The sequence below is a fragment of the Prionailurus viverrinus genome, chromosome B2 (genome assembly GCF_022837055.1).
Source record: "Prionailurus viverrinus isolate Anna chromosome B2, UM_Priviv_1.0, whole genome shotgun sequence".
Taxonomy (NCBI): domain Eukaryota; kingdom Metazoa; phylum Chordata; class Mammalia; order Carnivora; family Felidae; genus Prionailurus; species Prionailurus viverrinus.
This window is the reverse complement of record NC_062565.1, coordinates 119340562-119364389: the sequence shown is the minus strand read 5'-3', so window position 1 is coordinate 119364389 and position 23828 is coordinate 119340562. Positions and strand designations below refer to the sequence as shown.

At 37.2% G+C, this 23828-nt stretch overlaps 1 protein-coding gene across 3 annotated transcripts in view; it reads right to left on the bottom strand.

The window, feature by feature from the left end:
* Positions 1-371: 371 nt before the first annotated feature.
* Positions 372-23828, bottom strand: part of ENPP3 (ectonucleotide pyrophosphatase/phosphodiesterase 3) — an 80330-nt gene continuing 56873 nt past the window's right edge. For all 3 annotated transcript variants that reach the window (XM_047859054.1, XM_047859053.1, XM_047859055.1), the window contains 8 exons: positions 22332-22510; positions 20790-20841; positions 19074-19228; positions 12064-12199; positions 9475-9552; positions 8724-8856; positions 6950-7106; positions 372-559 (listed from right to left, as the gene is read on the bottom strand). In XM_047859054.1, the coding sequence (XP_047715010.1) occupies positions 389-559; positions 6950-7106; positions 8724-8856; positions 9475-9552; positions 12064-12199; positions 19074-19228; positions 20790-20841; positions 22332-22510 (1061 nt within the window). In that variant the 3' untranslated portion in view covers positions 372-388. The remainder of the gene's footprint in view (positions 560-6949; positions 7107-8723; positions 8857-9474; positions 9553-12063; positions 12200-19073; positions 19229-20789; positions 20842-22331; positions 22511-23828) is intronic.

Here is a 23828-nt window from a genome sequence, read left to right as displayed (position 1 = left end):
AAATTACTGAATGAGGTAATGTGCTTCTTTTAATAAATATTGTCTAATTGTCAAATGCAACATTTCTTGTATAACCTTCACCAAAGTGACACTTAACCTGGTCTCCTTTCTCTTTAGATAGTGCTGGGCAGAAAATATGGCCAAAGATTATAAATAAGATAATAAATATAATATGGTAGGTATACCACAGCACAATCTCTGTGCAAAAAGAAAAAAAAAGAGGAACTTTAAAATAACACACGTTTGTAGAGATGAAAAAGAGAAGGGAATAATGAAAATTCTGTGACATGGCTTTTTAGAAGGGTTAAGGAAAAACAGAACACTTTATTTTGTGATTATTTAACAGAAAAATCATTTACATTCTGCCCCAATTCATTTATATAGTAAGTTAAATAACGGTTTCAAATGTGGGTAAATATGTCTTAAGTTGCAAAATTTCAGAGACAGGCTGTACTTTTTCCTGGTAAAAGTCCAGCCCAGTAAGAAGTTCCACATCGCGGACCCGGGCAATGTGGGCTTTCCATCTCTCTTCAATCCAAACAGCTTCTGGTTTATTTTCCTGTAAAAGCGAAACAAAAGCCTGTTTTTCATAGGGCATTATTTTTCATTAACAGAGGGATCTTCTATTATTTAGAGGTTTTCCTTTTCCCTTAAATCTTAACTTGATACAGCTAAATTTTGTTGTTTACTAAAATAAAAGGAAAACAGAAGTACAAAAAGTATGTTATAACAAATATAGACCACCACAAAGTCATAAAGCTTAGCTATTTTAGTATTTACTTCAGATATAAAAGAAATAAGATATTACAGATGAAGTTAAATCCCCAATGTCCTTCTACTCAGAACTAATAATTAGCACGAGTCCATGTTTTAAAATTTTTACAGCACATCACTCTACAATATATATCATGAGTTATGAGTGTTCCAATTTATATAAGCGGTATTATAAGTGGTATTCTATAATTACTTTCTCAATCAGTATTACATGTGCAGGGGTACCTGGGCGGCTCAGTCAGTTGAGCCTCTGACTTCAGCTTAGGTCATGATCTCACATTTCATGGGTTTGAGCCCCATGTTGGGCTCTATGCTAACAACTCAGAGCTTGGAGCCTGCTTCAGATCCTCTGTCTCCCTGTCTCTTTGCCCCTCCCCTGCTCATGCTCTGTCTCTCTCTCTCTCAAAATAAATGAACATTAAAAAAATTTAAAAAAAAAAGAATTATGTGTGCAATCTATCCATAGAGATATATCCAGAGCCAGTTAAATCAGTTGTTTTTAGCTGTGGTTTGTGGTAGCATAGTTTATTTTCTTTTTATTGCCATATTGATAGTATTTTTGGCATTGTAAATAATCCTGTAATGAATAACTTGGCACATGCCTCCCGTATCCAAGAATATGAGTTTCTAGGATACATAAATGGAATTGCTGGATCATAGAGTACATGCAACTTAATTCTCCCAGATATTAAACCTCACGCTCCTCAGGTTATTTATACCAATTTACACTTGCATTGATAGTGGAAGAGAATACCTACTTCCCCACATCCTTGCCAAATCACAGTGTGAAATAGTGTTTTACCTGTTTGATTTTATTACCCTGAGTATCATCAGAGTTGAGTATCTTTTCACATATTTCTTGGCCATCTGACTTTTAATGGGTTTTTTACTATATAAAAATGAGTTCGATCCTTTAGAGCTATGGATTTCTATAAAATTTCTTATTTTTTATATATTATTTTTCTGATATTCATATGCTACTGCTAATTTCCATTTAGATTTTTTTAAAAGTAAGAAAATTTAAAGGTTTGTTTAGATGAATGTGTTTTAATAACTCTCATTTGACTTCAGCATAGTAGTTTACTTGTTTGTTTTTTTTTAATTTTTTGTTTATTCATTTTTTTGAGAGAGACAGAGACAGCACGAATGAGGGAGAGGCGGGGGGGGGGGGAGAGAGAGAGAGAGAGAGAGAGAGAGAGAGAGAGAGAGAGAATCCCAAACAGGCTCTGCACTGTCAATGCAGAGCCGACATGGGGCTCGAACTCACGAAACCATGAAATCATGACCTGAGCCCAAACCAAGAGTGGGATGCTTAACCGACTGAGCCACCCAGGTGCCTCTGGTTTACTTCTTTTTTTTAAATATGCAAGCTTAAAATAGGCAGCTATTATTTGAGCCAGAGGAAGTGTAAGAGGAAACTACTTCTTGTTTCTAACCACTAAAGCATTTCTCTGTGAGATTCACGATGTGCATTAATTTTTTAAGTAAATACGCAGTGTACTAACTTGAGCCTATTTCCAACGAGAATCTAATTGATTCTTTTTTTTTCTGCCCTTATTTCCCATTTCAGCAGCATTCACTATTTTTTATCACTTTTTTCACAAAGTTTTGTCCCACTTGATTTATATTACTCTGCTCCCTCATGGCTTATTTGGTACCCATCCAACTAAATGTTCACTCGACACCTGACTAGGTCTACCCTCTTTTAAAACTGCAATGAAATAAACCTAAAACAGGCCACCTAACTCTATCTAGTCAGGGGTAACACTCAAGTTCTTTAATACCAGGTAGTTCACCTGCACCAAGCAATCTGAACAGAAGCCAGCAATAGACAACTCTTACTGTACTAATGCATCCAACAGAAGAGCAGCCTTGCAAACATAGAGTTATTATGAGCTATATTTAAAAACAACTGACCCTTGAACAACATCGGCTTGAACTGTGAGGATCCACATATATGCAGATTTGTTTCAATAAATACAATACAGAACTGTCATTGTATTTTCTCTTCCTTGTGCTTTTCTTAATAACCTTTTCTTTTCCCTAGCTTACCTTATTGTAAGAATACAGTATACAATACATGTAATAAAATATGTGTTAAATGGGCTACTAATGCTATTGTAAGGCTTCCAGCCAACAGTAGGCTATTAGTAGCTAGATTTGGGAGTTAAAAGCTATATGTGGGTTTTCAACTGTGTGGCGGTTGGCACCCTTAACCCCCCATATTGTTCAAGAGTCAACTGTGTATGTGTTCAAATTGTTACACAAACAGAAGTATTACATACCCCTAAAATACAATGCCCTTTGTTGGGTTTTTCAGGCAATATCAGTTTCAGTATTTTTCTACCCTACTTCTTTATCTTCTCCCCTTAACCACATACAGTTTGGTTATTGCTGCTACCACACTAATGACATTGCTTTGGCAAGGATAACCCAGCTGAGTGGATTTTTGTTTTTTGAACTTTCACTTAGTTGATCACTACAGGCTTCTAAAATTTCCTTTTTTCTTTCATAGCTCTAACTGATGACTTGTTCAGTGAACACTATCTCTTCAACTGATGCTAGTGATTTCCATCCTAGCAGATAGACATTTCCCTCAATTTGAACTTTGGATCTCTTCTTTCCACTTCCTTTCCTTCGGCAACTTTACTTCACTCCCATGATTTAACATCAGATCTATTTCTATAGTTCTGGTTTCTCTTCCAAGTTCCATGCCTGCATTTTCCAATATCTGCTGAGCAAGCTACAATAATGACAGTCACTTGGACTCATGACAACATTCTCTTTTAACTGACAGGGATTTAACAATACAAAGCTGAGGGGAAAAAAAATAAAAAGGGGAAAAAAAGGCAGAAAATATGGAAAGGACAAGAGACGGAAGAAAATAAATGAGGCAGCATGAATCTAATTCCCTAGACCAAGTGTGGGATGGAATCATGAATCTATCGTTTCTACAAAATGGTGTTAGTTGCCTCAAACCTCTTCCAGTGGTGGAGTGATTGTTTAAAAGTGCAGTTTCCTTACAACATACCCCTGAAAGCAAGACAACTATTTCATTGGGAGCTTAAAGCACTCGTACCTTTTCTAATGCTAGTGGAAATATTGGTTGATTTAGCCATATTAGGATACAGTTTGTATATGTACTGGTACTTATTGGGTGATTTGATATGTAGAAGATTTTGCTTGTATGCAATTTCACTTTATGTTGACTGTAGCTCCAACATAAGATGTGATTTCTTTAAAACTTATCTAATGCTCACAGCAATTTTATTAGGGAAGGTGATTTTTTATACAGTTGAGGAGATGAACATTCAATTATTTACCCAAAGAAGCCATATCAATAACTGAACACAAGATGTCCAACTCCCAAATCCGTGCATTTAAGATCTATCCTATGCTGTTTCTCATGTATCCTCCTAGATAATCAACTAGCCTCTCAATCTGAAGACTAAAAAGAGCGAATTCATCCTTCCCAAAACAACTGATTGTCTTATATGTGTCCTAGTCAGTTATGCCTAAGTTTTCAGTTACATTTGACCCTTTCCATACTGCCTCTCACCTCCCTCATGTCTGACAGCCACATCTTGTTCACAATCTCTCTCATAGTTTGGTTTAAATTTGCTTTACACTCATCATATTATGTCTCATAATTACCTTTATAAATGCCATACCCTTATTAGTATACTTCAAATTCCTTAAAATCTTAGATAATGTTCATTAGTGTTGATGTCTTATTCCATGGAGATGACTCCCTATTAATTCCAAGATCATCTTTACTTGGGATGTCAGAGGCTTTATAGCATTTGTTCTTTACCTTGAAGCGTAGGTAGAATTTTTAGCAGATGGAAAACAAGGGCACTATAGGAGAGAAAAGTAGGAGCAGTGACGCTGAGGTAGGGAAACCCAAGATATGTCAAGTAGTTTCAAGGACTTCAGTTAGCCCACAACTTGGGTTTGCAGGTCTAACCAAAGATAAATTGTGAAGAGTCTTAAGTGAAGGCTAGGAGTTTTTTGTTTGCTTGTTTTCATTTTTTATTCTGGGTAGATAACGTTTTGGGATGAAAAAGTATGTCATAATGAAAACCTAAGGTTTAAGGTAAACTGGTATACTACAGAGGTGAAGGGGAGGAGGACAAGAGACAATGAAGCTACTTAAGATTCATTTTCAAAAGTCCTGATAGAAGGTAATAAGGACCTAGATCAGGGATATCCAATAGTTTCTTCTACCTAGAACCCATTGTAAAGAACTATTTAATTCTGATTCAATGGTAGCCAGCACCATACTGTATTAGTCACCACTGTCTGCCACTGGAAGAGTAAGTGAAGAATGATGGCTTCCCTGTTTTTGGAAACCTTTCCCCACTCTAGGACTATGAGGGACCCACTGTTTAGCCTCTAACCTATGCTCTCCATCTTTAGTCACTGAAAAACCATTCAAACATTCAAGTTCACATCCTATCTTCAAGACCCAGTTAGAATGTCGCCTTCCCTACCAGGAAATATTTCTCCTTTGAAGTCCTATAACAATTTTATCTGTCCTTCTTTGTGCCACTTTTCTCTTCTTTCTTTTATTTTACTAGGTATCTATGGGCTAGCCTATGAGCACTTTTGATAGAATTCATGTCTATTTCATCTGTGTATCTCCCACAATACACAGTATGATGAAGGCAGTTATGTGTTGAACATCTAAAAGAATAAAGATGAATCCCAGTCTGGCCTAGAACCTATGCTTTTTCCAGTCTCTACTAGCCTATGGGATTTTCCATGTGAACGCCTATTTCTACAACGGACATGCCTAAACTTAACTATCTTATCTACCTGCCAAAATAGTTCTCATTCCTAACTTCCCTCTATGGTTTTTTTTTTTTCTAATTACCTACATTTAAAATCTCTGATTCATCTTCCAGTCTCCTTTTTTCTTTGGCTCTTGCATCCAACCCACTACCAAATCTTTTCTCCACTGAAGGTTCTTCTTAATCCTCTCAATGTGTACAAATTCTGCCCATTCTCAGGGCCCAGCCCTACTCCCTTCTCATTTTACGTAACCTTCCTTTATTGATTATTCCTGCCAAATGTGTTTCAGATTTGAAACACTAAATCCTTATAGCAGTATTTAGCAATTAATAACAACTTTGTGACATCTCTTACTTTTATATTTTTAAAATAATTTTTATATTATCAACTGATAATATTATATTATCTACATGTCCATATTTAATTTATCCTTATTTATATTTCATTTTTATGTCTCATTTACATATCAAAGTTATAGATGTACTCCGTGAGGTCAGAGACTATGTGTTTCTCCTTGGTGCATTCTAAAAAGTTTCTTTCACAGTACTGTACACTGTGAAAATATATTTGTTGAATGACTAGTGAAACCAAATTACAAGAATACATATTTTTTTCTAAAAAAATTCAGGCAAATTTAAGTAACTAGTTACATACAATTTTCCTTGATCCATAAAGATGCTGAAGTAGACTAACACATGATGTTTAAAAAAAGAGTTACTTTAACTCATTGTATGTATGTATATGTAATTAATTTCAGACCTCACGTTTCAAGTTGATGGAGTTTTTTTTACGTATTCCTTCAGGAAACATTAATTTAGTGCCAACTTTGGCACAGCACCTTAAATTTCTATATTAAGAATCAAAATATTGGGGCGCCTGGGTGGTGCAGTCGGTTGAGCGTCCGACTTCAGCCAGGTCACGATCTTGCGGTCCATGAGTTCGAGCCCCGCGTCGGGCTCTGGGCTGATGGCTCAGAGCCTGGAGCCTGTTTCAGATTCTGTGTCTCCCTCTCTCTCTGCCCCTCCCCCGTTCATGCTCTGTCTCTCTCTGTCCCAAAAATAAATAAACGTTGAAAAAAAAAATTAAAAAAAAAAAAGAATCAAAATATTAATAAGGTACCAACCCTTCCCTTCTGAGTGTGAATAAAATGTGTATGAATAAAATACGTAAGATACGCATATCTAAAACATGTTCATGTAGGCATATCCATATTTAAATTGATATCTATTACATAAAGATCAATAGTCTAAGGAAAAGCTTAAAAATGTGGTAATTTTTAGTACAACCCTGCCCATGTTGTAGCCAAAGCCACTTTTATAAAAGCCTGGAGGAGATCTAATTATTTTCTCAGGTCCTGAGGACTCTCCAGGAGCATACTCACAGGGCAGCTCTCCACGTTGGTAGGTCGGTGAGGGATAATAAAGGGCAGGACATCCAACCACCCAGGACAGGCGTTGGGGGTGTGGCTCTTATTTTTGCAACTGCTCAGCACCACAAAGTAATGAGTTGGGATGGGAACACTAGTGTTCTTTATATATCTAAAAAACACAATGGAAAAGATTGGATGTTGTTATACTTTTGCTTCTAAAATTTATAAATGTCATTATATAAATATTTTAAATGCCAAGGTAAAAATATAGTCCAAGAAAAAAGTACGTGAATAGAAAGTACAAAATCTTATCACATATTTTTAGACTTCCGTGAGCCAGAACAGAAATTTATAGAAGTCCGAACTTGGTCATTTTAGCATAAATGAAGAATATTAGAATCCAAAGAAAAGCAGACCATGACATTTTGCCTCCTGTGTTTCCCACCTTTGTTGACTTTATACTTCACAGAGACCTTTTCCAGGGGAGCAGGGACTGGGACAAAGAAGCCCCAATTCCAAGCCTAGCCGTGCATTTCCACTAGATATTTGGGCGGGTGCTGATCCTCTAACTTTCTATGACTTAGTAAGTTTCCTCAACTTTAACATGGAGGTGATCCTGTGCTACCTACTTCACAGTGTGGATATGGAAATAAATCCATACAACAGATGACAGTCTTTTAGATAATGAACATTAAAGTATTTAAAAAAAAATTTAAGAGCACGATAAAGGAAAGCTATTATTATGAGCCTGGTAAAAAAAAAAAATATGAGCTGCTACAAGGAGCAATATTACTGGGATTTTAGGATTTTTACATGAACCAGAGCTAGACTTCTGGGTTTGTATCTGGCTTTGCCACTTAGCAGCTGTGTAACATAGACAAGATACTCAACCTCTCTGTGCCTCAGTTTCCTCCTCTCTAAATGGGGGCTAGAAGAATCTAACCTAAGAATGTTTTGTGGACTAAATGAAGTATATGTGTACAGAAAAATACTTGGCATATAGTAAAGTGCTATCAAAGTGTTTGTTAGAATTATTAACTGGTGAAATATAGGATTAATAAACACTAAAATAAGAACAAGGCAAATGAAAATAGAAAAAGGCCACACACTGAGTCATCAAAAATGTTAATCAGAAGGTATAGGTAGAAATTGTTGTGTTACACAACGTAGGCTTAGACAGCACAATGATTTAGTTTGCCTTTCATACATTTTGATAATAAAGATAAAACTTCTAAAACTCTGTATGTCTGTATACTGCACTCAAAGGTAGTTCTTAGCAACATATTATGACCAGGTTTAGTACAAAAATGTACAGATTACTAGGACTGGTTTTCTAGGGGAAGCCTATACCCTCTCCTGGAAGGTATTTTATGGATCACTCACTATTGGACAACATTGTGAATCGTCACTACTTGACATTTTATTTATTTATTTATTTATTTTTTGCTGGAATGCTTCTATGTTTACTGATATACAGTGAGTCTTCCTTATCTCTTTAACTTTTACAAAATCACATTTTCCCTGTGCCCATTTGTTTAGAAATTTTCCAAATAAAAATTTTGCTGAACTCTTCCTGGACATTTTTTCCTTGCCTATTAGTTTAAATGTTTGCCGTATAAAAGTTTTGCTATATATTTAGACGGTTGAAAATAGTCAATGATAACATCTCTATATAAATATATTGTGTAATATTTCAAATACCAAGCTTTTATTTAGAGTACTGAGGTTTCCCCTCATGATATCCCACTGCTAAATCAAAAAGTCCATTTGTTTTCAAATTACTTACTCTGTAATTTCATTTGGAGCATCAAAATGACCATCATAATTATAATCAAATACTGGCCCACTAACCACATTTACTCCATTTCTTTCCATGGCATGTTTTACAAGAAGAACACTGTGGAAGTAATCCCACATTTCTAAAAATAATAGAATAAGATGTTAAAAATATCAACCCTTATTGCATATGGAAATATTTTCTATTACAGACAGGTACATTTAAATAGCATCAGAGACTGCTTCGGTAATTGTCCATGGTGATTAGGTAATTCTGCAAAACAGTCCATACAACACAATTAAATAAATAGCCACATTGATGATATTTCTTATTGCCAATGTAGTTGCCGTTGTGAAATTACAGTAAAATTTGTTTCCAAATTCCTCCCTAGTGCTGAGTTGCTTTGGGGACAGTGATACTAAATAATGGTCAGAACCTACAGACTGCTGTATTGATTATGATTCTAGGGACAAACCACCTAACATTTACTTACGGTAAGTGTCAGTAAAATTTTGTTTTGTGAACAGCCATTTACAGCTAAATTAGGATTAAAAATAAATTATTGAAGTGCTAGTCACAAGGCACCCAAAGTTGAAGTAAAAAAAAAAAATTATGCCAGAGGTCCTTCCTATTCCTAAATTTAAAGCAGTAGAACATAATGACCCAATATCATGGAGAAATTGCCATAAAAGATGTGTTTAGTTTGTAAGTTCACAAAGTCACTTAGGTACTTAAATTAATAATCTAAATGTATACTTACTTTTAAATGCTTTATACATAGGGACCAAGTTACTTGTGATTAAAGCATCATATTGACTATCAGAAGTTCTATTGTTTGCTGCAAAACAAATGAATTTGATTAAATCAAACTAGAAGAGAAAATATACTCCATACTAAGCAAAATACAATTACATACTAATGAAAATTCATTAGCAGTCAAAACATAGGGATACTAAGTACTCTCCGGCAGACATTATCAATAATGCCAGCAGTTTTATGCATTTGATGCCTGTAGGTTGAATGGTGACCCTCAAAAAGATATGTCCAAGTCCTAACCCCGCTGTACCTGTGAATGTGATATACAGGAAAATTGGGTCTTCACAGATAGAACTGAGTTACGGGTCTCAAGATGAGATTATCCTGGATTTAGAGAGGGCTGGTGTTTTTTATAAAAAGAGAGTGCGTTGAGAACAGGAGAGAGTCAGGCGAGAAGGCACTGGGAAGATGGAGGCAAAGATTAGGAGTGATGAGCCATGTATCAAATGATGCCCGGAGCCCCCAGAAGCAGGAAGAGGTAAAAAAAGGATTCTCCCCCAGATTCTCTCCTTCAAAGAAGGCCTGGCCCTGCCAACACCTTGATTTAGATTTCTGGTGTCTAGATCTGTGAGAGATACGTTTCTCTTGTTTTAAGCTAGTGGGTTTGTGGTAATCTGTTACAACAGCCCTAGAAAACAAACACTATACCAACGTGAATGCATAGTTATTGAATGTGCACAAAATAATAATGCTATTATAAGTAACCATTCTAAAGTCAAATTTTCTTCAGAGAGCTAGTTTTAACTCAATGAAGACTGCTAATGACACCACACAGGATTGGTTCTGAGGACTCATGGATGTGCTGTCTAGCACAGTGAGTGTTGGGCATAGTATGTTCTAGAACCAAGACTACCTCGGTTGGAACCCCAGCTCCATCACCTACCAGCTGAACCACTAGAGCAAAATGCTATGTCCCTCTGCATTTCATTTGTCTCATGGCATCTATGTCATATAAATATCCTGAGGATTAAAAAAGCTGCAAGCCTGTAAATGTTTATTATAATTACAATGCTCTTTGTGTTTAAACATACATTTGGGTGTGTTAACTAATATTTAAATGAAAGGCTAATGAGGGGGCACCAAAAGGCAAGGAAAAACAAGTTGTTGGGTTTTTTCTTTAAAATTTCACATGTTATTCACAGTCCTCAGAACCCCTAGAAGCCTTTTCTACTTTTTAAACTAAGCCCTGAAAGTTGGGATAGCCATCAATATAGCATTACCTCCTTTTCAGAGAAAAATAAGATTAACTTACAATGGACTTTTTAACAAACAGAGTAGTGGAGAGTTAGCAGAGTTTCATTTCATCCTTAATATTTTTTGAGACAAGTTGTTTACTTATTAACTTCATCTCTTTGTCAAGGCAAACATTTATATATCAACAAATGCCTTATGGCTCAACAGATACAATATTATATGCCAATTTAAAAATTTTATTAATAAAATGTTGCAACTATGTAAGGTTTATCCTATGGTTTGCATAAGTTTGGGAGCTTTGTCTGAAGATATGTTAATAAAATATATCAGCTTATTTGTCCTAATTCAGCGTTAGGAATTTAAACTGACATGCTACTTGGTTTCATTAAGCCTTTCTTTCCTTACTGTAAGAATCCCTAAATTATAAATCTCTAAACTGACCTCGTAGGTCATGGCTTCCAGAAAAATGAAGCCAAACAGCAGAAGCAAACCCATTCCCAGAAGCTGAAATTGTTGAAAATCTCATGAGTGAGTTAACAAAAATGACATTTCCTGCTGAATAGGGAAAAGATTTGAGTTTAGAAAAATGACATGGGTGGGGCACCTGGGTGGCTCAGTCAGTTGAGCATCTGACTTCAACTCTGGTCATGATCTCACAGTTCATGAGTTCGGCCGCGTCGGGCTCTCTGCTATGGGCGTGGAGCCCTCTTGGGATGCTCTGTTCTACCCACCCCCCCCCCCGCCCCTCCCCTACTTGTGCTCTCTCTTTCTCTCTCTCAGAAATAAAAAATAAACATTTTAAAAAAAAAGGGAAAATGACACTGGCTTTTGTATGTTCCCAAGAGAAGAGACGTTTTCTAAAACAAACAAATGAAAAACATAAAGTTCATTCAGCTATTTAATCCACGGTGTGAAATTGTCGGACATGAGCTTGCCCCATGTGTGACAGGCCAGAATTCCAGCCTGATTTCTCGCCAAAGACACAGCTGCACTCTCGGTGCAGGCCTTAGCTGGGGTGGCAGCCAGAAAAAATATTTTTTTAGACGCTTTGCATCCATCTCCAAAGAATCTTCCGTTTTAAAATTAAACTTAAACCTGACGAACTCTCTGAACATCTGGGCCAGATTAGAGCCGATGTGTGGTTCCCACTGCAAAATTTATTAGTCTTTATTATAGCTGTTACACTGTATCAGGTCAGCCCACAACCACTGGAAGCCTCTGGGCAGCTAGTTTAGCCCAAGCAGGTAGTTTAGGTGGGGAGCATATGTTTAAGGCACATGCCCACATCCAGCTGATGAGGGCTTTCTAAGTTGTTGCCCTAAAAAAGAGTTATACTAACCAGGAGGATAGAGGAAGCCGTGGGTGATATTCTCGTCTGCTAAATAAAAGGAACAGTTTTGGCTTTCAGAAGGAGCAACCCTAACATCAGCCCGCAGACAGTCTGGGACAGTGGGAGGAAGAGGCGATGTGTCTCCCTGTTGAAAGAGAGAAAAAGAAAAAAAAAAAGTTACACCCACAGTTGTGGCTAACCCATCACCTTATATGGTTTGTAACTTCCCTAGAATGTTTTTCATTTAACCTTTTCCTATTTTCTTAGTGAATCAGGTCTACGCAAGCAATGGAAATGGATGTCTTCAGCAATGTTTTCTTCTGTGGTTCCCTTCTGGTTAGGGACACTGCGAGGGCAAATCAAATACATCTTGGAAAGGAATATTTACAGAATAAAATCCTGAACTGGGAGTAAAAAAGGAATAATGGGAGCTACTGCTAAAAACCAAAATTCTTTTTAGGATCTAACTTTTAGGTGGTGAAATATATTGTACCTGCAAGTAAATTTTGAAAATAAATAACAAACAATTTATTTCAAAAATACACATATGAACTAAGGATGTTGCTATTCTTCAACTGGGCAACCTGAGATTAATTCAAAGAAGCTATGGTTGTCTGATCTTACTTATTTGGGGATTTAAAAAAAAATTGTAGCCATGTTTAATTTATCATGAAATATAGGAACAAGTTTTTTATAATTTTCTTTGTAACTCTATTTAAAGACTAATACAATAATTTATCCACTAGCAAGCATCCTATAAATATGCTGCCTAACCCAAGTACTTAAGGTAATACAGTATTAAATCATCATCATATTTCAATTAGGTTGTAACCATGAGTGAGTAAACATTTTGTCATTCATTTTTTTTTCAGATTTTGATTCATATGCCCACTACTGCCCACAATGTATATATTTCTTAACAAAATTTTTTAAATAATTTATAAAAAATGGTTAAATTAATTTAAGATATCCTTTATTCACTGCATGTGCTAAGAGCAAAAATAAGCTATGATGTCTAAAATGTATATGGCAATCATTTTACAATATACAAATCATGTTGTATACTTTAAACTTATACAGTGTTATGTGTCAATTATATCTCAATAAAGTGGGAGAAAAATAATATGCATAAGCTCAATTCACAAAGAAAAAGGCAAAAAACACTGTGCACTACATTCATAGGCAAGAGAGTACGATGAAGAATAGGTAGGAGAATAGACATTGAATAGACATGGAATAGGTAGGAGATAAAGATGAGGGAAGTCTGGGGAAAGTCACCCAGAGAATGTACCCTCTAACATACTACAACACTTCGGTTGTAAAACACTTATACAGAAATTGAATAGACTTGTCAACTTGATTGAACACATTTATCTCTGTTCCCTTCTGAAATCCCTTGAAAAGAACATTAATGATGAAGACACATAATGGATAAGAAATTTTCAGAAGCTGGAAATCCTATTTGTTTACTATTGTAACATGACTTGATAGAGCAGTAAACACTGACAACCAAAAGCCTGTGATTGGGGAAAGCACAAAGAAGCTGATTCCTACTGCCAAACCCCAAGGGTAGAACTTGGGAGTTTCCTAAAGACAGATAATGTACATAGGGCCAGAAAGAAGAGTATAGGTTGAAAGTCTGTAAAAGAGGCTAGATAAAACATCTACTCACTAGAGAGGTTGAACCAGAGGGACGTCCAGACTAAAGGACACCTGCCCAGAGAGCAGGTGCACCATATTGAAAGTAATGGGATTAAATAAAAATCTATATACTGAATGATAAGACTCCTGTCAGTCTCATTGCTACCACGAAGGCTACCAATTATATATGCTGGATCAGATTAAAAGTGTCCCTTTTCAGGGAAACAAAAGCCAGCCTGAAAGGAAACCTAGATGCTTACCATTGGGAATCCCCAACAAAATGGCTGGTTCTCATCCTGATCAACCTATAGCAAAGTCTATCATCTTGCAAGCCCCAGCCACATAGCTTAGTTCCTCTCCCTTAACATATAAAATTACAGCCAAGGATCGTCAGGTGTTTTGTCAGGGTGGGGGAGGAACCAAGACAAAAAAGAGACAATGCGGAGAGAGAAGAAAACTCACTCCTTAGAGAGATGAGAGTATGTATGGCATCCATACAGAAAGAAGAGAACACAATAGAAAAGCAGAAAGAGGGGTGCCTGGGTGGCTCAGTTGGTTAAGCATCTGACTTCAGCTCAGGTCATGATCTTGCAGTCTGTGAGCTCCAGCCCCACGTTGGGCTCTGTGCTGACAGTTCAGAGCCTGGAGCCTGCTTCAGAGTCTGTGTCTCCTTCTCTCTGCCCCTCCCTGAGTCATGCTTTGTCTCTGTCTCTCAAAATAAATAAATGCTAAAAAAAAAAAAAGGCAGAAAGAGCTCTTGGATATAAAAAGTTATGACAGCAGAAACAAAATATTCAATAAGAGTTATAAGATAAAGTTGCAAATATCTCTCAAAAAGTAGAATTTAACAAAAGATGGAAAAAAAAATTAGAGAACATACAAAAACATTAGAGAATCAGTCCAGGAAGTCTTATTAATTTGAAGAAAAATCACCTCTAAAATCTAAACGTAACCCATCAAGTAAGTGTGTAGATAGAATAAGAATTTGTTAAGATGCACAAAGTCGTTGGGGCGCCTGGGTGGCTTGGTCAGTTAAGCGTCCGACTTCGGCTCAGGTCATGATCTCATGGTCCATGAGCTCGAGCCCCGTGTCAGGCTCTGTGCTGACAGCTCAGAGCCTGAAGCCTGTTTCAGATTCTGTGTCTCCCCCTCTCTCTGCCCCTCCCCTGTTCATGCTCTGTCTCTCTCTGTCTCAAGAATAAATAAACGTTAAAAAAAAAAAAAGATGCACAAAGTCTCAAAAATGTACCTTTCCGTCTTCCTTTCTCAGGAAGTTCCTGAGTGATATAATCTACCAAACCAAAAAGTAAACCAAGAAACATGAAGATTTTTGTGTTAGAGGCAATGGATTAGCTCTCACCATTTATTTCACTCTCCTGGTGCAGACACTGGAAAGCTAAAAACATCTGTTTATATTCTTTCAAAAACACACCCTAGCAAACAGTTCTCAATGACCAGGTTTCTCCACTTGACATAAAGGGGCACGTGAAGATGTTGCAAAATGGGAGAACCAACAATATTGACTGTCAGCTGCGTAGACAACCAGAATATTGTGAGTTGATGGTTCCTACCACACATCCCTATCGCTTTTCTCTAAATCTTCACATGCTTTGTAAGCTTTACTTGAAGTGTGCATTACATGAATGTAGCCACGGTCACATTTTCCATAATGTAAGCAAGGTGAAATGCCTGCATTCAACAGGTAAATAATAAAAATGTTAAGGAGGGAAGTGTATTGTAATTTTTAATGAGACTGCAGCTGTAGAAGTTGTACTCAAATAACAGGCAAAAATATTTGCTATTTTCTCTAAGTAGCATAGACTTTGGGGCACATGGATCAAAATGGGTTTAGTCAGAAAGTACTAAAAAAAAGTTACACTTCTTTTGCGTACTGAAAATCCTGTTTCTTACATACCAAACTTGAACCCCAAATATAAGTGCATCAAGACTAGGAAAGACAGGATGTGGCCTCCTGTATGAACATGAGGTTATGCATTAGGCAGCCCTTTAAGAGGATAGAGGGGAGGTGTGGTCACGTCATTTCTGAGTCCTGGGTTCCTGAGAGAAGATACAGTGAACCATCGCCCCCGGCCCCCCCCCCCCCCCCCCGCACCTCCACACACAGAAACAGATTCAGCCCTGCTAGCTTTTCAGAGTTCCTTAGAGTTTTTTAAGCCAGGGGATAAAAGTCAGGAAAAGAATAAATAGACCTCGACACTCAGATAAAATCTGAACTCCCTAGCTCTCAAAATTCTTCAAGAGAAGTAGGTGATGAGCACAGACAGGAAAGCAAGATACTTTCATTTCTAGTCTGGCATGGGGTTAAAATAAAACTTGAACAGGAGATAAAAGTATTTTTATTGAAGCTACAGACTCTCTTTACCTGTAGGCTGATCATAAAAGCTAGTTATTTATTTGAAGATTGGATTGTTACCATCTGAACTTATGGTAAGAATACTAACTGTATACTTTTTAAATTATTCTTCTGGGCATGTGGCTTTTTTCTATAGGGAAAAATATTTCTTATAGTTAAAAAAATGTTTGCAATACATAATAACGTTCCTAGTTTTTTAAAGAGTCACAAAACATGATTAAGTCATAATTTATAATATTAGCGCTAGGAAACTTTGGAAACAAAACAAGGCTATTTAAAAATCCAGCGAAGGAATGTCTGGGTGGCTTAGTCGGTTGAGTGTCCGACTCTTGATTTTGGCTCAGGTCACGATCTCACGGTAGTGAGATTGAGCCCCTCCTCCCCGTCCCCCCCCCCCCCGCCCCCCCTCCCCCACCGGCCAAAATCCAGTGATAAGCGAGGTATGTACGAATATAGATCAAGAGAGAGAGAAGTGCTTTGCAAGTGTGCTAGATTTTCTTCTCTGAAAAAGTTCCTTGATTTATTTTAAATTTATAAGGCATACATTCTAAAACATAATCATAGTTCTTGCTCTTAATTTCAATTTTTCACCTAGCAACAGAAAAAGCCATTCATCTGGCCCTACTGAGCAGGCCCAGAAGCAAAATGCATATACAGTCTAATCAACTCTAATGGTTTTGAAGCAGTTGTTGTTAGGACCATGATTTCAAATCACAGCTACTTCTCCAGAACTCTTCTGAGATAATAACAACAACAAAAATTAGAAAATCCACCAAAACCACAGAAAAACAAAAGCTCCATAAAACTTAAAGGCACAAGCCAATTGGGCCCATGCTCCAAAAAGTGCTTATTTAAAGTCTGATTTTTTTTTTTTTTTCAAACACAGGGCTGATTTACAACATTTTTATGTGAATCTCAAAACATCCTTGTATGTAATTTTCTTGAACCACAACATACTAACAGAGTAATTTCTGAATTAGAAAGCAGAAAATTGCTAGAATTCCATCCTGTCACATGGAGGGAGAAATATACAAGTAGGTCTGTGGGATCAGTGAAAGGGCAGGAACTTTTGGTAACAATGAAGCCAGTTTTAAAACAATAACAAAAAAGAATTGTACTAAACGCCTGGTCTGAGCCCACTTAAAATCTCTCTGCCTCTGATTTCCGCTAAAGCTCATATAAATTCAGGAATGCAAGACAGCAGGGGAAAGTATTAAAAACATCAACATTCCCCTTAACTCCAAAGAGTCCCTGATAACCTGGACTTTTCAAAATAGAGAACTGAATAATAAGACTGGCCTTAAATATACTGCCCTTCTCAAAAACAAAAACAAATAGAAATTATTTCAAGGAATAAACAACTTCATATTGTTGTTCCACAGTATGTTGAAGAAAATCACAAACACCATGTTGTGTATTAGGAAAGTGATGTTGCCATTAACCATACACATGAACTCAGGTAACTGTTGGTAAAATATTTGCCCACATTGGGAAATATCAGGGCTCTCCTACCACTGACCACAATTAAACCATTGTCAGCAGCAGAGCTGGTGTTCAGAACACACAAAGCTTCAATTAATAGTGGGAAAATATGCTTATTTTTCTCCAGAAATCTTAAATTGGAACAGAAGAAAAGTAAATAAACCAATCACTTTCTTGCCATTAAAAGGGGTGGAATATCTGTACCCTTAGGAAGAACAGTATAGGTTGACGTTTGTCATCAGAATCTTTGGATCTAAGATATCAAGATTTTCTTTACAAAACAGCTTCCTGATTATTTATTTACCCTGCTGGTTGAAAGTACTGCATTGTCCTAAAGCCTTTAAAAATAATGGTTGGGATTAATCTAGCCAACACAGTCATTCAGGAAGCATTGACAGGGCAGCTCTATTGTGCGGATATGTTAAACAGGACCATCCATGCCCTGAAGGGGGGTTTTGACTGGTTTCTGGCAGACTGATTTTTGCTTTCATTTACATTTCCCTGATTGCTAATGAAGTTCAATTGCATGGCTCATAGTCTTTGTCCATTTATTAACTAAGAAGTTTATCATTCTCTTGTTCTCTTGTTTATTGGAAGAAATTTATTACCTATTCTAGATCCTAATTACCATTCCGGATACTACTCATCTCTTGTTTCTTATATGCAATGCAAATATATTGTCTCATCCATAACTTTGTCTTTTTGTCACACATTAATGTTAATCTGGTCAAATTAATAATTTTTTTTTTATTCTTGGGTCCTAAGAAATCCTTTTCTATCCCAAGGTCATAAGGATATACACAAAGGAAAACAGATTTGCTGTTCACGTTTAAGTCTATAAATCTACCAGCAATTTAATTTTGTATACGGTGTGAGTTAGAGATCTGACATTTTCTTTATTTTGCTAGCCACATGTCCCAGGGTCACTTACCCAAAAGGTGTTTTCCAGACAGTGAGAAAGGAAGAGAATATAAACAATTGGATTCTCAACTTCAGTCTGGAGAGCTCTATGACAAGGCACATCTATACATGTAAGTCTAGCCTGACTTATTAGAATACTGTATCCTTCAGGGAAGGATTACTTTTTATTCACATTGTGTTCCTTGTGCCTGCCAGAATACACACAGCAGATAGTAAGGTATTTGTTAAATAATCAAATAAATATAAAGCCCTTTATAATCTAGTTACCATCACCTTCCAGGTGCACCCACTGTGTATGTAGGATATACAAAATAAACGGTGTGCCTCTGTATTCCTGTTGCTTCTTTTTGAAATCTTTCCTACCTGCCTTACCAATTGGCCTGTAAGCACCTTCTAATTTCTCCAGGCAAAACTCAGTGTGTTCCTCTTTTGCACCCATACAGCACCTATAAATACCTTTAAACAATATCTGGGCTATTGTCTTACAAGACAAACTCACTTTGGGATCTCTACTGAAAATCAAAATTCAATTCTTAGAATATTAGAGAGCTACAAATGTTTTTTTCCCAGTCTTTGGGGATCAATGGACACAGAAACTTACTGGCTTGAGTACTGTATATGAGCTCCACATGGGCATCCTGATAGCTTTTCCAAATCCACTGACATATTCCCTGTGATAGAGAAGACAGTGCTCCTTGTTCTTCTGCATGACCCTGGGCCTCCCAAATGGCACATTCAGTTTCTCTGTGGCTGTTACTAAAATGACAATAACATAAAAATGGTTGTAAAATTAGCAAACGCTTCTTTTTTTTTTTTTAATTTTTTTTTCAACGTTTTTATTTATTTTTGGGACAGAGAGAGACAGAGCATGAACGGGGGAGGGGCAGAGAGAGGGAGACACAGAATCGGAAACAGGCTCCAGGCTCCGAGTCATCAGCCCAGAGCCTGACGCGGGGCTCGAACTCACGGACCGCGAGATCGTGACCTGGCTGAAGTCGGACGCTTAACCGACTGCGCCACCCAGGCGTCCCAGCAAATGCTTCTATGCGTAACGCTATCATTCTCAGGGTGCCTGGGTGGCTTAGTTGGTTAAGTGCCTGACTCTTGGTTTCAGCTCCGTTCATGATCTCCGTTCATGTGGGTTCCAGCCCTGCATGGGCGCTCTATGCTGACAGCACAGAGCCTGGTGGGAATTCTCGCTCTCTCCCTCTCTCTCTGCCCCTCCCCCACTTGCTCTCTCTCACTCTCTCAAATAAATAAAAACTTTTAAAAAACCATCATTCTCTGGTGGTTTATTATATGCCAGTTACTCTCATAAATATTTTACATACTTAACCTCTTAATTCTTACAACTCTGATGTGTTATTATCCCACTCTATATATTACAAAACTAGGGCTTAGATAAGTTATTTAGCCAAGCAGCTAACAGCTCATAGGACATATTTGAAGAGGGAAAAACCTCAAAACCAAACGGACATACTTTGTAACAAAGATGACCAACATTAATAATTATCATAGGAACAATGTTGCAATTTTATAAAGAAAAGTATGCCCTAATGTATTTATTTTTATTTGCCCATTAGTATATTCTAAAACTCCATCAATTATTGATACTTTAAAAACCTGCAAGGTATTCATGCCATGAAATAACACTCAATAGATTATAAAAAGATTATCAACCAACCAAGACATTGACTGAACTTTTACTGTGCGTCAGGCACTATTTTAAGTGCGCACATAGATTAACTCATTTAATCTTCATAAAAACTCTATAAAGACGGTGTCCCCATTTTATAAATGATGAAACAAGCCCAATGAGTTTAACACAAGAATACTTTAAAGATAACGGATATTAATAATGTCGCTACAGGCCAGGCGCTGTTCTAAATTCTTTCCATGGATTAATTCTTTCAGTCTTTACAACCACATGAGGTGGGTACCATTATTATAGATGAGTAGACAGAGGCACAGAGACATTAAGTGATTTGGCTCAGGTTACACAGCCAAGAAGCAGTAGAGGTAGGACTCCAACCCAGGCAGTGAACCCTGTTCACATCTAAGAAAGGGAACAGGGGACCGTAGAGAAGGCACAACCATTTCAAGGAATTTGCTGTGTTCCTGGAACCACTATAACTACCCAGGCTTGCAACTGATCTTACCAGATCTAGTTCTGTTTTTTCCCCCTCCTATACATTGGCAATACAATCTTTATGTTCAAAAGCCTCTGTGAGTTTATTTTAAAGAACCCCCAAAAAGGCAATATTGTGTTTTGTTGGGCCTAAACATCAAAGACTTGACATGTTTTCTACTGACTTACTTTCATTTTGGGAGAGATTTAGCATTAGATTCACATGTTCTAAAGCAGCATTCTGTAAAACAATGTGGGGAAGGGAGAAAGTAAGTCAAAGTGATAACACATGTTGTAAAAGGTGATCAGGATTATTTCCTGATCAGGATTGCAGTAATCACATGAATATTTTACTACTCAACAAAGAAGCCAGACTAACTTGAGTTTAAATTCCAATTCTGCCACTTACTCAGAAATACAGAGACACTATTACTCATTAAAAGACTTTGTGTGGGAGTTTGCAAAGATACAATTGATGTTGGGGCAAAGCATTTTGACCACAGCTAGAATCAACTTCTAAACTGAAATAACAACATCCCTGGGCTTCTAGGGCTTTAATAGGAGTGAAACTCACTTGACGGTCTTGTTAAAATGCAGATTCTGATTAGTAAACCTGAGCTCAGTGGGGCCTGAGATTCTAGATCTCTGAGCAGCTTGCAAGTGAGGCAGATGTTGATCCTGTGACCACACTGAATAGGAAAGGGCATTCTTTACAGAGAAGAATTTGGAAGCTGGCAGTCAGGAGGTAGACCAAACACCCATGACCTGAGACAATTTACCTGACTTCTCTGACCCTTCTTCATTCCTAAAATGTAGACTAAAACACCCACATTGTGATGTTTATTATTATTACCATTATTTTAAATGGCACTTCCATCAAAGTTGTCTGTAGGTAAGAAACCCGCATCCATACTTTGATCTTGACTGTGGATTTGATTTTTATTGGGAAGCTTGACTGGACTTTTACCCTTTAAAGCCTCTTTTGGTTGGCATCTATCTATATACTTTTTGATCTGTGTGGTGTAATGGTATTTGGAGGATTATAGAAGTCTTTGCTGACTCCTTGTTATAAGGAATAATTCTTGGCGGAGGCAGCAGGTGCTTATTGAACTCTACAACCACATTTTGAACTTGGTGTCAAATGCACGTTGACATTGGTTTTAACTTGATGGATTCCTGATAACTGGGCTCTGATTCCATTCTGAAACCCCAAGCCCCATCCATGTGCTCTAGTTCTCACAAGGAGAACTTGCATTTTGAGCTCCTGTTCTGACTCCTTGCCTTTTTGGGGTGGGGGTGGGGGTTCCTAGCACTGGAATCTCACCTTACTGACAGTCTCCTGGGATCTGAAGTCAAGCTCCTGAACTCAGCCAAGTGCCTGATGCACTAAAAAGACCTGTAAGAGGTCTTGTAGCTGTAAGAGGGATGGTTTACCAAGGAAATAAAAAAGAGCTCCAAGATTCTACTATTTTGAATGGTTAAGGACACTTAGCTCAGAAGGGAATTAATAATTTCCAAATAGTGCTTTCCAATTTACAAAGCATAGTCACGTACTTAATTTACAATGCATCTCTCATCCCCAGACAAGGTTCAGAGAAACCACATACATTTACTTAGTAAAGATCCTAACTAGAACACAAACCTGGTTGTCAGCTACCCTGACTATAACCCTGGTTATGGAAATTAGTTTGCCCCTTTATATTCTTACGAATATATGAAGTTATTACTTACGCTTTGTAGCACAGGACATGAACAATGGAGAGTATCTATGGGCAGTGGGACAGTAAAGCCACAAACAGAAAACTTCGACACTTCCTCTGCATGGGATGGCTCATAAAAAGGGACCTTCAGAAGATGGTTTAAACTACCATGGGTGCCATTATTTGGTGCTGGTTGAATGTGTAGAAGGTCTGTTTTTAAAAATAAGTTCAAAGTAGTTTTAAATTAAAAGGCAACAATATCTGTCTAGGAGATGGAAGAAAACAAAATTTCCATTAATAAATTCCGCGGTAAGGGGCACCTGGGTGGCTCAGTCGATTGAGCATCTGATTTCGGCTCAGGTCATGATCTCGTGATTCATGAGTTCGAGCCCCACATCGGGCTCTGTGCTGTCAGGCTGACAGCCCGCTTCAGATCCTCTGTCCCCCTCTGCCTGCCCCTTCCCAGCTTGTGCTCTCCCAAAAAATAATTAATTAATTAATTAATTAATAGATAAATAAATAAATTCTGCCGTAAAACAGTCTCGGACTGCATGTGCCATTGGGTTTACTGACTCTTGCCCCATGGTTTCACCACCTCCTCTTTCTAGAGAATGGGGACCGTTGCTGTAAGAGCTATAGGAATTTTCAGGAACTGTGTCTGCTCCTCTAGAGAAAAGTATTATTGCTTAAAGGATCACTTTGTTCTTTAAGCATATCATGGTCTTTCTAGCATAAAAAGCTATAGTTTTATCAAAAAACAATTTTGAAGAAGTTAAATAATTTACAATCTTATTGGTAGTATATTTACTTAGTTATACGAAACTTCTCTAAGGACAGATACCTTTAAAAAGTTAAACTCATAGATTTTGCTTAATATTTAGATAACTTTTTCTATTTTGTTCTATAACAATACAATATACAAATATATTATGAACATAGCCTTTTAAGTGGCCCCTGCTGAATACCGCCTAATAGATCTCTTCCAGAACTTAAATCCTATCTGGTTCCTTCTAAGCTTCCCCACAAAGGGCCAGCATCTCTGACCACACATCCAGGTGGGGAACCAAGAATTGAAGTTGTTAAGACTACAACACAGTATTTTCAAATGGATACTCTTTGGTTTCTAAGTCATATTCAATCACCACACGCCTTTGGCAAGATTAAGAGTGACAATGGTGAGGATATTTATGTCAGAATTCTAAAGCTCAAGGTGAAATTGCAACTTACCCATTACCTTGCCTAAACGATTTGTTAATACAATGGTTTGAAGTAAGCATGTAGGCATAAAGGTAGGGGAAATCCCCTAAAACTCTAATTATTTAAGGTTTTTTTTAAACACTGAGTATAATAATAAGCACCTATACAAATAGGATTTCTATCATTCTTTTATGCCAGAAGCTTTTTCTCTGTAATTACAAGAAAATACTTGTGTTTTAGAGGTTCTTTTCCTACTCTGAAAAGTTGGAAATGTGATTTTACTCACCTAAGTTTTATTAAGTTTTCAAGTAGTAACTAACTGATAGAAAGG